The sequence below is a fragment of the Venturia canescens genome, chromosome 7, assembly GCF_019457755.1.
Source record: "Venturia canescens isolate UGA chromosome 7, ASM1945775v1, whole genome shotgun sequence".
In the NCBI taxonomy this organism is placed as follows: domain Eukaryota; kingdom Metazoa; phylum Arthropoda; class Insecta; order Hymenoptera; family Ichneumonidae; genus Venturia; species Venturia canescens.
The window spans coordinates 8,958,567-8,975,287 of NC_057427.1; the positions used below are offsets into that span (position 1 = coordinate 8,958,567).

A 16,721-nucleotide genomic window follows, 5' to 3' on the forward strand; every position below is an offset into this window, starting at 1 on the left:
GCGATATTGGTTCCCAAAATTAGTTTTCCTCGTGAACATAGAAAATTCAGTTGCAAGAAGACTTTAATTACCTTGGTGGCCTCGTCGCGGGTCGAGTATTTAGTAAGCGCAATTCCATGGTTGAGGAAAAGACGGAAATCCAAGACGGGTCCGTGTTGCATGCAGAGGGTTTTCAAGGTAGAGCCATCGATCTGAGGGGTGAGATTTTTCAGAAGTAACCACGTTCCTGACGGCCAACCTGCTCCTTTGCTCCCGAGGCCAGGAGGCGGACCGCGAACTCTCATCGGTACACCCCACAATTCCGAATACGTCGGAGGAGTGGGATCTGTCCAAGTGTTCTTCGAACTGAAAACGTCAGGAAAAGCGAAACTTATAATAAAGGTCGGGCTTATGATAAGAAAAATTCTATGGATATTCCAATAACACGAGGTTCGTGCGATCCGTTGACGAAAACGTACCTGGCAAAGGCGCTCTGAGTAGTCGCCGGTGGATTGAAACTCCAAGTTGAATTGCTGAGACTGGGTATCGAGGTGTCAGCGTTGACTGATTGCGGAGGTGGTGAAGCTTTGCTGCTGGATGAGAAAATCGTATCGGGATCTTTGATTGCGGCGAGAGAAAGAGAACGCACGACTGAACCAGGTGTGATACTTGGATCGTCCTCGATGTTCTTCATCTGTAAGGTAAATTAAAAAAAAAAAAAAAAAAAAAACAATTTGAATATACACTGACGAGTACCAATATGAAGATATTTATAATTCGAAGATAAATTCTTATTCCTTGAAAAAAGTGAAGTAAAACCAGAAAAATGTATGACCTTCCAAGGTTTGCCAGGTTCAAATTCGGGCACGAGATCGGTGAATGCAGTGCCACCGGGTTGCCAATCTTTTCCATCGGTGGCGTCATTGTTACCGGCATCGGGCCAGCCGCTATCGCCAAGTCGGCTCGACCAGGTGCCGTCTCCTTGTCCCAAAAGGGGATTCATGTTTGGACTGCTGTGCGAGTGACTCAAGCCTACGGGCGTCTGCGGTGGCTTGCTCGTCGTACCGGGAGCGCGTGAAAACTCGTTTGCGGTCAAATCGCCGTCTTTATCCAGCGATGGTAATTTCCATTGGTTCAAACGTGACTGTTGTTGGCTCTGTCACAATTTCAATTTCACATAGGATTTTTCTTTTTACATGCGTCAATTAAATCTTCTGTTGAAATAAGCAACCGAGTAATAAAAACCGATAACTTTAATCTCTACAGTCGAAAATGAAAAAAAAGGGGAACGGAATGATGTGTTTATCGGAAGCACGCTTACGAAGTGGCCGAAAAAATCGAAGTTACATCTTTCAACTACTTTCATTATGCTCCGATCTGTTTCCGAGACTAATGATACGTGTTGAAATGAATACAATAACGAAATGAACTTACGACCGGTGGTTCTTTGTTCATAGCCAAATCACTGAAGCTGTTTTGTAGAGCGGACATTGGATCGTGAACCGACGAAGTTTTATAATAATCGGACGTTTGAGAAGGTCCAGTTTGATGTTGCTGCTGTTGTTGTTGTTGCTGTTGTTGTTGTTTCATATATGTTGCTTGTTGAACAGCAATTTGATTCTGGAGATTCGCAATTTGTTGCTTAGTCTTAGTTATTTGTACGCTTATCCGAAGGATTATTTCCCCATTGCCCTTCAATGGATTTTGCATTGAATGTTGTTGATGCAATTGCTGCAATACTTTAATCTGCTGGAGCAATTGGTTGAGCAACAAGAGTGTTGGCGGTGCGAGGGGTTGATTCAGTATCTGCTGATTCAGATAACCCTCTTGGACAGCTAGCTGTATTTGTTGCACGAGCATACGCAGTTGCTGGGTGCTCGGTGGATTTTGGAGGGTTCTCGATGCCTAATTGGTAAAGAACAAACAATTGTCATGGTTAAAAAAGTTTGTGAGTATTTGGGGTTCAACATTTCATTACATTTTTTTTATTTTGAGGTCTTTGCATTTTTTCCGTCTATTTTCAGGGTGAATCCGTTATTTGCTTTCACTATTGAGTATAGGATAATTATCAATTAATTAAAAAAAGCACTTGCATTTTTGTCTATTTTCTTGTTTGATAAAAACTCATGAAACAAACACTTCCGTGGATTCGGGTATTTCTTTCACGATGTAAGCATAGTCGTTCCAAGTCATTCAGATTGTGAAAGCAATGGAGCGAGAGTGCTAGATATTTAAGCGAACTAATGTGAAAGTTGTTCGTGCACAACTACAATGTGAATTTTTTTATCAAGTAGAAAATCAAAATTTTTGAAAAGACGAGTTATTCTTATATTTATACGACGTACAGAAAATCAATTATGCCTTTTCATTTTTTCACGTCAAAAAATGACGAATTTAGCAGAAAAAAAACGAAAAGACAGTGTGGAAATGTGGGAGCAGAAAAGCTCACAAAGCAATTCAACAAAAAATGTTGCAAAAGCCGTAAAACTATAAAAACTCCCACACGCAGGTATCACGACCTAGAACGCAGGCTAAAGTTACAAAAATAGAGAATCGATGAGAAATGCAAAGCACATTTAAGGAAAAAAACTTGCTAAATATCTGTAAGCGTGTAAAAAAGCAATTTACAGCAATGTAAAAATCACTTGAAAAAAAAAAAAAAAAAAAAAAAAAAAAAAAAAAAAAAAAAAAAAAAAACCAGTAAACCCAAACAAAAAAAAACAATATTTTGCATTGCTGACACGAAATATCGATCGTTGCGTGTTTAACGAGACACAGAATTGTAATTTTAAATGAAGACACATTTAGAAGATCAGACGTCCTTGCCAAATTCTACGAGTCATAAAAAACGACCATGAAAAGTTAAGTTCTTTGTTATTCTATCAAATGAATAGGGAAAGTTTTAGAAACTCTGTTCCCAGACCACAACGCTGCATCGATATTTCGTTCGAATGCTCTGATTTGTTGCTTATTTTTGAGGACTCGTCAGGTTCATTTTCACCTGGTTGAAAGGAGGTTGCGGAGGATTGGCACTCGGTTGTTGTTGCTGCAGCTGAACCGCGGCCTGCTGTTGCTGCTGTTGCTGGAGCTTGAGAAGACTGGCGCTGGCGACCGAGCCACTAACGTTGCCGGTAGCAGCCCCGCTGGGCACTCCGGCACCCTGCGTTACATGAGAACAACCCTTTTGTACCCTATGCCCTTTTTTCTAGCAAAATTGCTATACACATAAATAAATAACTCAACTACTTTCAAGTGTATTCACAAGTTACACCATTTGCGAATTTATGATAATATTTTCCAGCAAAAAAATTATCATTTTCATCACGATATTGATGAAATGTCAATTCAGAAGATAGATCAGGAACGAAGTTCCTTCGAAACACGACTTATGAAAATGAACGAAGACGAAAATCGGTGTACGCAGCTCGTTTCAAGCTCTGTGCAGCCAAAACGTGACAATATGATGCTCGTGTTGCATAAATTTGGAAAAAAATCGTTGCTAAATAGACACGACCGATGGGGTACCAAAAGAAATATTACATTATAGACCGATGAATTGGATAAATTTTCATTAAGGCTGTTTTAGCTGGTTAGACCTCTTCATGAAAAATAAAAGAAGAACAAGAAGACGATGGTGGTATTCGGTAGCTAATTTCCGTCGTCGACGGCGCAGGTGTTAGTGAAAAAAAAAACTTAGTGCGATGTTACCTGTCTTATAACCCCCGCCACCACGTGAACACCAGCCAAATTCGGTACCATCGTAATTGACCGAATAAATACGTATGAAACGAATCGGGATGGTTAAAAAACGGTACTTTTCGAAAACGAAATTCGGTACGTCATTGACGTTGTTACGCAAATTGCAATGTCACAAAAATCGCCGATATTTCAAGTCAATCGACCGACATGAAAAATGTCGAGTCGAAAATTCGATATGCTATTGAGAATATCGTGTTTTTCAACCTTCCCGATGTACACGTACAAAATTCGTTACTTCGTATTATTAAATCCAAATAAGAAAAAAAAATTGTCAACATGGTTGGGTATGCACACGCAAAAATCAACGGGCTTGCACAAAATTCATAGGGTGATGCACCCCGATCACTCACAAAAAAACCGAAAAAAAAAAAGAAAAAAGGTAATTTCGATATGATAAAACGTGAAATTTTGAATTAGTCAAATCCCTCGGGTGAAACCGCTCGTCGCTGACGAGGTAGCAAATTGAATAGTTAGTTCGACAGAATGAGAAAAAAGCAGAAACTAACCGGTGGGAAGGACATCTGTTGAGCGACGTGATTGAATCTGGGATAAGCTCCGGACGAAGAAGGTTGACTCGATGGATCGTAGCCTGAGGGAGCGTCGTGACGACGCCATTGATCGAGCGAGTGTAATTGGCTGAGTAACTCTTGTGCTTCGTCGCGGTTCATTTCCCGATTTCTGAGCGCCACTTCTACATCATCTTTCTGAAATTATAAGTGACAAAAAACGTAAGGATTAGCCATCGTTGATAAAAAAAAAAAACTGGGGTAATTGATTGAAGTTTAAAAAGAGTGTAAAAACGAATAAACGAAATGGGACAATTGTTTTGAACACGCACCTTGTAGCCAAGATCACAGAGATATCGGAATTCTCGGCTATTCCAAATGAGTTCTTTGGTGAGTGCAGGTTTCGCTGGATGTGTCCAACTCGGTCCGCGATCCATGTCCGTATCGGCCCAACTGGTGGCACCCGGTCCGCCCATTGGTTTGGATTTGTGGCCACTGGGTCCACCCCAAGTTGCTTGATTCAACGGAGGCTCGTTCCATGCCGCGGGTGTTTTAGGTTCGTCCCAAGTAGTAGCTTCGTGTTGCCCATCGGCCCATGATCCGTTGCGGCCACCAGGACCTCCGGGGTGTCCCCACATCGGTCCTCCGCCGCTACCACCTCCGCCGCCACCGCCACCACCGCCGCCTCCACCACCACCACCTCCGCCGCCGGTACCGCCGCCGCCAACGTCAGGTTTCATTCCCGGTTGACCCGGCATACGATTTTGAGGCATTCCCGGTGGACACTGCATGCCACCACGGGCAAGATTTGGTGTCGGAAGATCTTTCCAGTGGGAGACTTTACTGCCGGGCATTGGTCGTTGATTGGCAGCGGGATTTCCCCACAGGCTTGTACCATCATCGTAATTCGGAACGTTTCTGCGTTGGGCCGGTGGCGAAGGCTCTTCCCAACCGGATGGTTTCCCGGGAATCATTTCTTTCGGCGGCGGTGCAGCCCATTGATTCATGCTCGATTGATTTATCATTTTGGCAGGTGGACCGCCCGAGGGATGTTGATGACTCAACTGGTGGTGCGGTGGCCCCGGTGGTTGACCCCACATTGCATCCGCATTTGCACCGTTTAGACGGCCTGATATTCCACGAGGATCTCCCCTCATATCCGTCATGCGATGGTCACGTCCAGCCATTGGATCCATTACGCGCATATGATCACGCGGATCGAGAGTCATACGATGGTCACGGGGATCACGCATTTCACGAGGATCAACCGAACGGAGATCCCGAGGATCGCGCGGATCGATTCGAGGATCACCCCAGCTCGAACAACCTCCAACAATAGGAACATTTTCCCTTAACTCAAAATATTACATTCCTTGAATGCATTAAACTCAAAATCATGTCGTTTATACTTTTCTCAGGCTACTGGGAGTCATGCAATCCTGAGTAACCATGGGAAGTAACATGGACTCACTAGCAGAAAAGGTTACCAAACAAAATTTTGAATGAAAATTCATTTTTTTTTATTATTGCTGTAAATGATTTGAGAATGCTAAAAATTGGATAGCAATCGATTTTATATTCAACTGCCTTTCTACATGTTCGTGAACCCGAGTAATATATGTATCAAGTTTTTCTATCTGACACGTACCAGGTTGATTGCCTGCAGCTCCGGGCCATGGAGCAGTATTCGGCTGGCTCGGAGCTGGAGCTCCGGTCCACATGTTGGATGAATCAGCAGCGTCGTCGTCTTCACCCCATGTTCCTCCAATATTAGTCGATGGAGTGTGACCCCAAGGTGTTTTTGCTTGCTGAGGAGGTGGTGGTTGACCACCGTTTCGCAAGTTAGCTTCCCAGAGGTCGGTCCCGTTGTTTACTGGTGGTTTCCACATCGGTACACCGTCCTTGGTCATCGGTGGTTCCGGTGAAGCCGGAACGTCCCAGTTCGTGTCTTGATTCACTTGTTGCTAAACCAAAAATGTTTCAATCCAATCGTTGCTTTCATTGTAGCGAGATTCACACGTTTTTAACTGACGTTTCCAGTCGAAGATATCATTCGATTAAAATTTTCGTGTTCAGCTATTCGACAAAAATCATATGAAAATTCAGTATCTTTCAAAACGCAAATATTAATTTTCGATTATCCGTAAAACCAATTGATCGTTTGACTAACGAATCGCTTGACATAAATCCATATTTTTTTCATGCTGAATGTTTTTTTATCACTATTTATAATTTGAAACATCAATAACTGTGAGTCCCAATCATTAAGATTGTCGTTCAATATTGAAGTACCGGAAATGTAATCGAATAAATTCCCGGCTGCGAGCGTACAAGCCTTTATAATCTGATTTTTTTGTTACTTACGAAACTCCAACCGTCCTGGCTGAAGAGAGCTTCTCTCATAGTATTCAATTGTTCGAGTTGAGCTTTGGTCGAAGGATTTGTAGCGGCGGCAGTTCCAGTGGTCGCGACGGTGCCCTGAGCTGGATTATTAGCTTGATTGTTGTTAGCGTTCGATCCCGACGGCTGTTGCTGGACGTTGTTACCGTTGTTGTTTTGGGCCGTTGGGTTCGGCACTCCAGGACCGACTGCATTGTTAGGCTTTCCCTGTGACCATTGGCCAGCGCTGTTTTGATTGCCTTGGGTTGAATTCGATGACTGGGAGGTCGGTTGTCCCGATTGAGGATTTCCTGGTTGATTCGGGTTGTTCACTTTGTTTACGTTGCCTGTGAATAAATACGTAGAGATTACTTCGTGATTGCAAAAATGTTACCTTTGAGTGGAGACTTCAGTTCGACGGAACTCGGGTGTAAGCAATTACGAAATTTGAGGTAATTGTCGAGGCAATTGCTCAAAGATAAGAAACTAAAGTAATGAAGTTTGAATGCTGAGATGCCTAATAAATGCGTTTAAGAGAAAAAAATGCGAGATTTTAAAGCAACAACGACGACAACAGATAAATTCAATACTTACCGGGATTATTTTGAGTTCCTGGTGGTCCCTGATTTTGATTCGAATTCGGATTGCCGGTGACGGGTCTATTGACGTTGTTACCACCCCAGTTGCTCGGTGGTCCAGCGCTACCGGGTGGATTGCCGGGAGTTCCGCCCCAACCGGACTGATTGGCATTGTTGTTGTTGTTGGGTGTTGTCGCAGGTGCAGGACCCCAATTGGTTCCACCACCGCTGTTCAAGGAGCTTTCTCCTCCTCCGCAGAGTCCTAGCATGCTCGGTATACCCCATCGTTGTTTGTACTCCTTGATCGGATCATGTTTTTGTTCTCTATAGAGTTGTTCATATCGCTCGTTAGAATGAGCTCCGGAAACAATGTTGAGTAACAAGTTCTTGAGCTCATCGCGGCTTTTCTCGTTGTTTTCATAAGCCGTTTTATAAGCATCGATATAAGCGCGTATTTGTGACATCGTGACGGAGGAATATTTCGTGAATAATCCATTCCCGAAATTTGCATAATTCTTGGCATTATTCTCGTTAAGATTGTTTTGGTCAAAAAGTTCGTTGGAGATACGATGGGACGATAATGGCTCATCGTTCGAGTCGTTATATTTCCAATCGATGTATGATTTATCGATGATCTCGTCGTCAACGCGGCTTGTCGGAGGTTCGACAATGTATTCCGTTATTGTCGTATTTTCGTCGTAATAACGTGGACGAGAGATCGTTTGATAGTCGTTCGATCGTGACAACTTACGATCGTACGCGGTGTAATGATCGTTGTCCAAATCGTTAACGCAATCTTCGATCATTTTGTTAGACGATTGTTCGTCATCGGGACAAACGTTTGCGTTAAAGTCGTGAGAACTCGTGTTATCAATGCCACGAGATACAGGTACATCATTTGTTTGGGATGTGACGGTGGCTGATTGGCAATTAAGCGTCATCGTAGGCTCGCAGGTAGTCGGTTTAGGAATGTTGACGATCTTACTGACACTTATAACATCGTTTTTCGCAAGTATTCCGTCAGTTGCGCCAATTCGAGCTTCCTCGTAATCAACATTATCATCAGCATCGAAATCGTCTTTGTCTTCGTCGTCCTCGTCTTTGTCGTCTTTGTCTTCGAACTTATAATACGTCATCTCTTCGTAAACTTTAACGCGAGACGTTTCAGACTTATCGCTAGACTTAACGCTCGGCGTAGACTTAGATACGGACTTAACGTACGCAGAGTTAGATTCAAGATCGACTTTAGTAGACACTTGATACTTGTTATCCTTAAAACTATCATTGAGAGGCTTGTTAGACTTATCGTTATCCTGAAATGAAAGAGCACCAACGGTAAACATTGTTGCTTCGGTACGTCTAATACCATCATTTTGAGACCCTAATAAGCTAATATTAGTAGTCGTTTTACAACTAGTCTTGTAGCACACAGCGACGTTAACAATGTCTTCGATAACATCTTGATTATTGTTACTAATATTCATCGTCTCGTCGTCCTCGTCGTCGTTTTCGTAATAATAATTGTCGCGTTTCTCGTTCCCATTGTCGTTGACTCCGATACGAGAGACGAGTTTACGAGCAACTCCGTTATTATTATCGATCGTACAATGATGATGATGATGATGATAATAATAATCGTAATCATCGTTATTCCCGCAATTGTCATTGTAACCCTCAATCATTAACAATAATGGAACACATATGCGTTGCTTCAGCTCGATCACGGTGACGCAATCTATTAGATAATTATTATTTATAGTCGTAATGCGAGACGCAGCTCGTTTTTTAGTGAGATTATCCAGGAAAGATTGCAATGTGTGGTCGGTGATTTCGTTTTTGTAAACGATAAGCGTAATGGAAGAACTGGCGTGATGCTGCGCCTTTGAATTGTTTCGCACGAGTGACAAACGGAGATTTCCCATCGAAGCTTTCTCCTTCTTCACTATTTTCGATGATGATGATGATGATGATGATGATGATGATGACGTTGATGTTGTTGGTGGTGAAGACGACTCGATCATCGTTGCCATCTTCTTCGTTGCCGTTCGCGTTGTTGTTTTTCCGTCCGATTTGTAAACCTCGTCTTTGTGATTGGCGTTCTTGAACGACGGTGAGGAGAACGACCCGAAAAATAAGGAGGAGAAGAACGAAAACAAGGACGTCCACGTCGAATCGTTGAGGCGTATCGTTTCGCCAATCACTCGATTACCAATTGCGAAAGGATTAACGGCCAATCTCACACGATCCCCGCCGTTGTTTCCTCGGCTTTTGCGGTATTGATCTTGAACTTGATCGTCGTCATTGTTGGTTTTGTCACTCGCCTCGTTCTCATCGTAATGATCGACAACTAGATTAACCGGGTTTTTGGCGTCTACGCCAGCGAGGCCTAATTCGGCCAGGAGATAGTTGTCACCGTGACTGGTTGAGCTGAGCAATATCACAGACTTTGAGTTATTATTACAATAATAATAATTATTACTTACGAGACTAATATTAGCCTTAAATTTATTGTTTTCGCCGTGGTCAAGGCGGGACCCTAGTAAGGAGTAATTGTCGACAATATTGGCGAGACGCGACTGCCGCTGGGGGCGATCAGACTTGGGTATCCTAACTAGGCTAGGTACCCCAGCGGGGCGGCACGTTTCACCCCTCTCTTCTCTCTTTTCCTTCCCTTCCTCTTCTTTTTTTGCTTTCTCTTCTTCTTCTTCTGCTTCTACTTTTCCTTCTTCCTCCTCCTTCTCCTCCTTCTCTTCTTTCTCTTTTAAAACTAAGCGTACACTTACTTTTAGTACCCTAACGCTTATATCACTAAAGCTATCCTTATTATCACTTAACGGCTTACACGTAGACTTAGACGTTACGGCGGAGCTGCCTAGCTGCTGATCAAACAGCGAGCCCGGTGTTTTTTGCTTTCTGTACTTGTGATGATTATGTTCTGCATTGTTGTGGTTATTTACTTTATTATTATTATCGTAGGTTAGAAGGTGATTTGTTGGGTTTTTTGTGGTTTCTTTTGCCACTGACTGGCAGGCCTCGCCTACACCGGCAAAGCTGAGCTCACCTGAAATTACACAACACCAAATATCAGTCCAACCTTAATTTGAGCTTCATCATTATCGATAGCCAATTTTACTGATCCTTCATCAATGAAGTTCCCGATTCTTTTAGTATTAATACTCACACACCTTAAGGAGCCGGAAAAATCATAACTTTTCCAGAGCAATTCAGAAATGAGAAAATCAATGATATTCCTAACAGCTTATTGAGAATTTCAAGTTCTTCCATAATAACGAACTTTTCTTTCGACATATTCCGAATCTCTATCATATTCTCTAGATATTCCGAAGATTGCTCTTTTTATCAGCAGTATTTCGACACTGAATAATCTTATCAATCAGCCTACACGATGCGGTTTTGTTCTCGTGTGAATTCACGATCAAGCATTGCTATTTCTCTGTGATTTCTTCATTCTTCTGTTTTTAACTGTAACTGCGAGCTTATTGAATCCTCTAATTTTTAGGATATTTATAAAATTTATTTCACACTTTTTCAAAATTTCGATTGTTTTCGAAAGCCTGTGACACGATCTACAAACAATGTCTTAGTTTTTCTGCTGTTAAAACATTTTCAATTATTCCATTTTAGCCCTAACCGCGTGTTCACAATCACTCATCATTGAACGTTTCTACCTTAATTTTTTTTATTACGAATTAAATGTAAATTTATTCATTCAACTTACCAGATTGGCGTGGCAGGACGGTTAAGAAGTCATTGGCGGCGGTAGCTTTGGGGTGGCTGATAGGTGCTGCCATCATGCTGCTGTTTATGAATTCGATATCACAGTACCTAGCATGCTCTGGTCGTTCCCCCTCCCGCGCCCCACTCAGACTGCTTCCCTCTAATACTACTACATCCCCCTGCAAAAAAAAAACAACATTAATCAACTTATCGAAAATTTTGTTTTCGTTTATCCATTTGCGTTGTCAACTTTTCCATAAGATTGTAACACAATCGATTGAGACAAAAGTCCTACAATGGGGTTGAAAACGGTCCAAATCTTCTTTTAAAATTAAAAAGTTTTTCATAGAAATTCTACAAAATTCTTTGAAAAAATATTTCAAAATCAAATCACTTTGCTTTGGACACCCTTGAAGGAGTCTCTGCTCAGCTATGGATTTCTAATAATTAAAACAGTTTCTTCCAGTTAATAGTTCCATATATTCTTAATATTTTGTGTAATGTGTCTTCGAGTATTGAATAATTAGGATATCCAGAAGATTTCAATCTGCAACATCAATTTATGTAGGAATGAACAAAGTTTTTTTGATCACCAAGTGACACTTGTCAATTTTCGAATGAGTCTTCAATAATACTAGGATTTCTGAACGTTAACCAATAGAGATAATCAAAAAAATGTCCCTGAAGAACGAAGCAACGAGCAATAATCGATCATTTTTTTTAGTTCAGTTTCGTAAAGTATGCTTACCTTGGAATTTTGTACGAAGGCATTTGTTTCGGTAGAAATCTCATGTGAACTAGAATTGTGTGGAAACATTGGGCTCAGTTCTTCTTTGGCAGGCAATGCATAGAAACCAAGATCTGAAAATTTATTAATTCATAGATTATTTTCTTTCATCGGCTGTCAAAATCTTTTTCTTACGGTAGATTAATAGGAAAATGAGCATGGCTTCAATAACAATTGACAAAAAACCCGTTTTGTTGATAGAAAAAAATCTTTTTCTTACTTGAAACCAATCTACAAAATTCATTCTCTTGTCGTTCTCTCGACAGCATCTTTTTCATCCATTAATTCTTTCGTTCTCAGTCAATTTTCAATTTCAAAAGAACACACAATTGCAGAAATTCGACTGTAAATTAGAATTACATTCGAATCATCATAATCCGGTATCTCAAAGACCTTTTTTTCATTTTGATCGGAGGTATGTTATCAGCGGTCTGCAGATACTTATAAAATGAGTGGCGTAGATCAAGAAAAATTTACAACCCGAATCAAGAATCGATGGACATTGATGCACGATACATTGCTCCAAATTTCAGTCCAACCCACATTGCAAGGTGAATTTTTGGTGACTGCATTAAAAGTCACAGAAAATTTTCTCAGAACTGAACAAAATCTCTTCAGATGTTCAAAATTTCATACAAGTCCGACACTGTGCAGTTATTTGAAACGAATACAAGTTCCCAATCAGGTTTTCATGTCGCAAAAAGAAGTAATATTCGATGATGAAACCACAAATGGAGGAATTCCTCTGAGTAATGACAATATCTATTTCCTATGCGTGTTCTATCATTTGAAGACCGAAAAAGCTTTAGAAAAAGTTCATACGCGCAAGGAGTGGTTAGGTCTGAGTGTTAGTACCCGATAATTTGGACACGTTTATGAAAGGCAATGTTGAAGAAAAAGTGAAACACAGGCTGCAGTAATAATCTGGAAGATGGTATCGAGAAAAAAGATGAACCAGATAAAATTGTCTTTCCAGAGATTATCTGGTTGCAAGGGGATTTTCGAATTCCGGAATTGCAAGAAAATATATTAATGGATGTTTACGTGTTCATACTCTCGACCGGTAAAAACCGCGCAACAGTAATTCGAAATTTTGATTAACAAGACGAGTGTGAGGAGAAGGAAATAACATACTTAAGAACGTTAAACATAATTCTTTCCTACGTCTCCAAACTGTGAATCATTCGAGATGATTATGCAATGGACAACTTCCTATACATTGGAAAGATTCCATCCGACCCGTAAATGTGCGCGCACATAACCAACAAAAGGGAGAAAAAAGGTTCGAGTGGGGGAAATGAATGGCAAAGTCGCCGGAACGTTTACGAACACGTATATACTCGTTTTTTATCTCAGTGGTAACTTTATAGTAAATTGCAGCTATGTATAGAAAAACAGAAACACACAACTATATATGTGAGTAACATTTGCATGGCAAGCATGCTATTTCAACGGAGAAAACGTAAATTCCTCTCTTCGTACATATTTACGAAGCTTCACCGTTTCGTACACTTTTACATATACGTTAGTTCGCGATCGTCGCGCCCCCTTTCACCCCCTCCTCGGTCGTACGATCTTCTCGTGCTTCGTTACGCGCGTTTAGGTATTTCGAAAGGTCAGCCAACACGATTTGGAGCTGCAGAACACATAGGAGCGCGAACGGAGTAGAAGCGGCATTAAGAAAAAAAAAATAAGATTGAAAGAGAGGCAAAAAATGTAACGGAATCGGGCCACGATGATCGCACGAGCAGATTTATCGCGCAATCGAGGCTCTCGCCCGGTGGGTTTCTCTCTATCTCTCAGTTTCGCAGCCGTATGCATGTCACATGAAGAGGAAAAAATGTATATTTTTATACATAAAAATATACGCATTAGAGAAAAAGAGACTCGCATTGAACAGAAATAAAAATCTGTTGCGTACAATAAGGGACAACGGAGAATCATAGATATATTCGGAGTTACAAATAAAAACCCCAGATCGGCCTTTCCCTTGCGCCATTTTTGCCGGAACAGACAGGTTCATACGGACGCATAGTATTTGCAAGAAACAAAAAGAAAAGAGAACGGAGCTTGGTAAAACAGAATTCAATTCAAACAGAAAGGTATAGAGAAGAGTTAGATAATCAAGGCGCGCGTTGTGCATTCGTGGGATGCTAAAAAAACCCGATCCTCGAACCAAACACGGACAAGGTTTATTATTCGTCGCAGTTTCGACTTTTACACGCGCACATACACATGCACACACGTACACGCTCGCACGCACGACCGTTACGTATATAGGCATATATATCTAGTATATTTTAAAACTATTTCACTATTAATCGTACGATGTTTAATGGAGGGGACACAACATTGTGTTCCTGCAACCGCGTCGCTCATTACGTTGCCGAACGGTGCTCGCGTGAGAGAGACGAGAAATCGAAGAGTGTCAAGTAAATAAATGAAAAAGGAAAAAAATAGAGAAAGAGGAAATTGCTGAAGTAATATTAGGTATATCGGAAGACTGGTTTCGAAGGAACTCCGCAATCCTCGAATATTTATTTGAATTTTTCAAAAAACTCCTCTCTTCGTTCGCGTTGCTCGAGATTTCTATTGCAGCAGGAACCGAGTCCTCTTGCCATTCGAAAGAGTGAGAAAAAACGACGGAAAACTTGGGAGTAACGTTACACCGTTTGGGAATGAACGACGCGGGATTCTCGAAGACGTCTTTTTCCTTTGCCGTCCCTATATGCGCGCGCGTACACCACACACTGTTCGTTTTTTTCTGACTCGGCTTTTCGCTTATTTTGCTCTTTTCCGAAGAGATTCTTTTAGATTCTGAATACTGATGGCTTCCGTTTTCCCGTTAGACAAACAATAAAATGGGCCAGATGGAACACAGGAAAACTTACGCTTCGAGCCCTCGAAGAACACGGACAGTCTGTACGGAGCTATTTCGCTAGCGCGGAATAGGCGAAGCGTACGCTCGCGCGCTAGCCTCACTGTGGTGTGCTATTCTCGCGAGCGTTCCTCCTCCCCTCTCTCTCTCTTTCTCGCCGTTAGCCCATCATCGTCCACGGCGCTCATCGCTATCTCTCTCATTCTCTTTTCCCGTCTCTCTCACCCTCTTTCTCTCTTGCAAACCTCGTATCGTATTATAGTACGAGCACGAACGCGCAAGAAGCAGTGAGTGGCAGCACCGTCGCACTTGCTTTTTGTTGTAACGGAAGAAGGGCGAGTGGGAGGGGGAGATTGGCGCACCGACGTCGACGTCGTCGGTGCTCTGCCACGTTCACGTCTCTTCATTCGTTCTCGACCCTCTCAGGGATTAGATTATTACGTGCAGTCTCGATAATTTAACCAACCTCAAACTTGAGTCGAAACTTTTGACTTAAAAATGAGCAACTTGTTTTATTATTTATAACGAAAATCAGAGTTGTCTCAAGTTTCAGCATTCTTTTTTTATTCTGTCAATTTTAACAAATTTTCTGTAAATAGTGCACCGACATTTTGAGAAACGTTTTTCGAACAGAATCCATGGCATAAATTAGCCGGTACTTTGGCATCGATTATTTCAATACTTCTGTCAGGTTTTATGATTTTTGAAAACAGTCGGTCTTGAGAACGGACGTTTATCCGAGGTTCGAAAATGTAAACTATACGGCGCTCGATAATTGGTAACCGGCTTGAAGATATTCCACGACACTTAAGTTTATTGCCCGCGAAACAATTGATAGTTGCCACGAATTTCGAAATTCTTTAACCTACATTTATCAGATTTTTTGCACCATGAACTAGCTCGTAGTACATTGCTACGGATGAAAGAAAATATGAAACTTGCACGCATAACTTTCAACGCTGCAAATAAGTCGATAACTTCACGTTGTATTGGAAAAGAATCGAACAAATTGCGAACGAGATATGAAGGCTTTTTTAAATATGTAATTCCACCATTTTATTATACCCCATTTGAAATATTTTATGGATTCAGGATAAAATTTCAAATATATATATAGGTATTGACAAAGCTCCAATGATAAAGAAGACAGCCACACCAGCGGGATGAGACACCTGATCGTAAAATTTGTAGGTTAGGTCGTAAAATCGTATTTTTATGGGCTTTCCATCGCTTTCAATTTTCACCTCGATAAAAACCCATTTCATCAAATATCCGAAGAAAGGAATAACGATTTATTTCGTGAGTCTACCGCTCGGCGAACTTCCAAAGCTTTTTCAAAATCCTCCCCAAGTCTTATTATTCTGTTGTGTGCGTGTTCGATATTGAGGTTTGTACGCATGTATTAAAGAGTGGTAAGGAACAGAATCTCCTCGCGATCGCAGTGAGCTCTGGAGCTCTCGGGGCTCCGTTCAAGACCATATCGGAAATTATTGATCTGAGAGAGCTATATAGCAACGTACGTGTTGAGCGGGTCTAGTCGTCGACGTACTGTACCGACGACATCGCGACGCCGCTGTTCTCTCCGGCGCTCTTCTACCCTACAACTCTCCGCGACACTAACGCCGCTCGCGGTTTTTCTTCGATTCGAAGCCATAATGCATACTCAGTACTTCTTTTTTTCTCAACATTTTGCACTCTCCCCCCCTCGGCCTCGCGTTTTTCAATCTCGTTCGCTCGAGCTTTCGAGTGTCCCAATCGGGAGCGACTCAAAATACATGGCACTAAAAATCATCATTTTTTTCGAAACGAGAAACATTCGATCATTTTAAATTGAGGAATAAATACCGTTGAGGTTATTTTTTTAGTTTTCATTCGAAAAATAGGTTCAAATCGAAGAAAATACGTGAGCAAGCATTATGGAATACAGAGCGTAACTTATCTCTTCGTTTCTTTACCTCGCTCTCAATCGTGCTCTTGTTTCATAGTTTTAAAAAAACTGTTCTCTCTCTCTCTCTCTCTCAATTACGCACGACAACGGTTGTTGAAGAAAAACACACAACGAATGGCGCCTCACCTCTTTAAAGCCCGGGCACAACCTCATATTTTTTCTCGTTTGT

The 16,721-nt window shown here is 41.5% G+C and overlaps 1 protein-coding gene across 6 annotated transcripts in view; it reads right to left on the reverse strand.

Annotated features, from left to right (window-relative positions):
• gw (trinucleotide repeat containing adaptor protein gawky) overlaps positions 1-16,721 on the reverse strand; it is a 34,097-nt gene that overhangs the window by 11,298 nt on the left and 6,078 nt on the right. The window contains exons 1-14 of one of the 6 annotated variants that reach the window (XM_043424827.1): positions 12,861-12,945; positions 11,947-12,069; positions 11,688-11,800; positions 10,941-11,118; positions 7,218-10,262; positions 6,609-6,970; positions 5,893-6,208; positions 4,577-5,571; positions 4,245-4,442; positions 2,981-3,139; positions 1,414-1,884; positions 815-1,135; positions 459-673; positions 72-345 (exon numbers count right to left, since the gene is read on the reverse strand). In XM_043424827.1, the coding sequence (XP_043280762.1) occupies positions 72-345; positions 459-673; positions 815-1,135; positions 1,414-1,884; positions 2,981-3,139; positions 4,245-4,442; positions 4,577-5,571; positions 5,893-6,208; positions 6,609-6,970; positions 7,218-10,262; positions 10,941-11,118; positions 11,688-11,800; positions 11,947-12,004 (6,705 nt within the window). In that variant the 5' untranslated portion in view covers positions 12,005-12,069; positions 12,861-12,945. Of the gene's footprint in view, positions 1-71; positions 346-458; positions 674-814; positions 1,136-1,413; positions 1,885-2,980; positions 3,140-4,244; positions 4,443-4,576; positions 5,575-5,892; positions 6,209-6,608; positions 6,971-7,217; positions 10,263-10,940; positions 11,119-11,687; positions 11,801-11,946; positions 12,202-12,860; positions 12,946-14,617; positions 14,730-16,721 lie in introns of those variants that run through there. The other 5 variants (XM_043424825.1, XM_043424828.1, XM_043424831.1 and 2 more) reach the window with 5 other exon arrangements.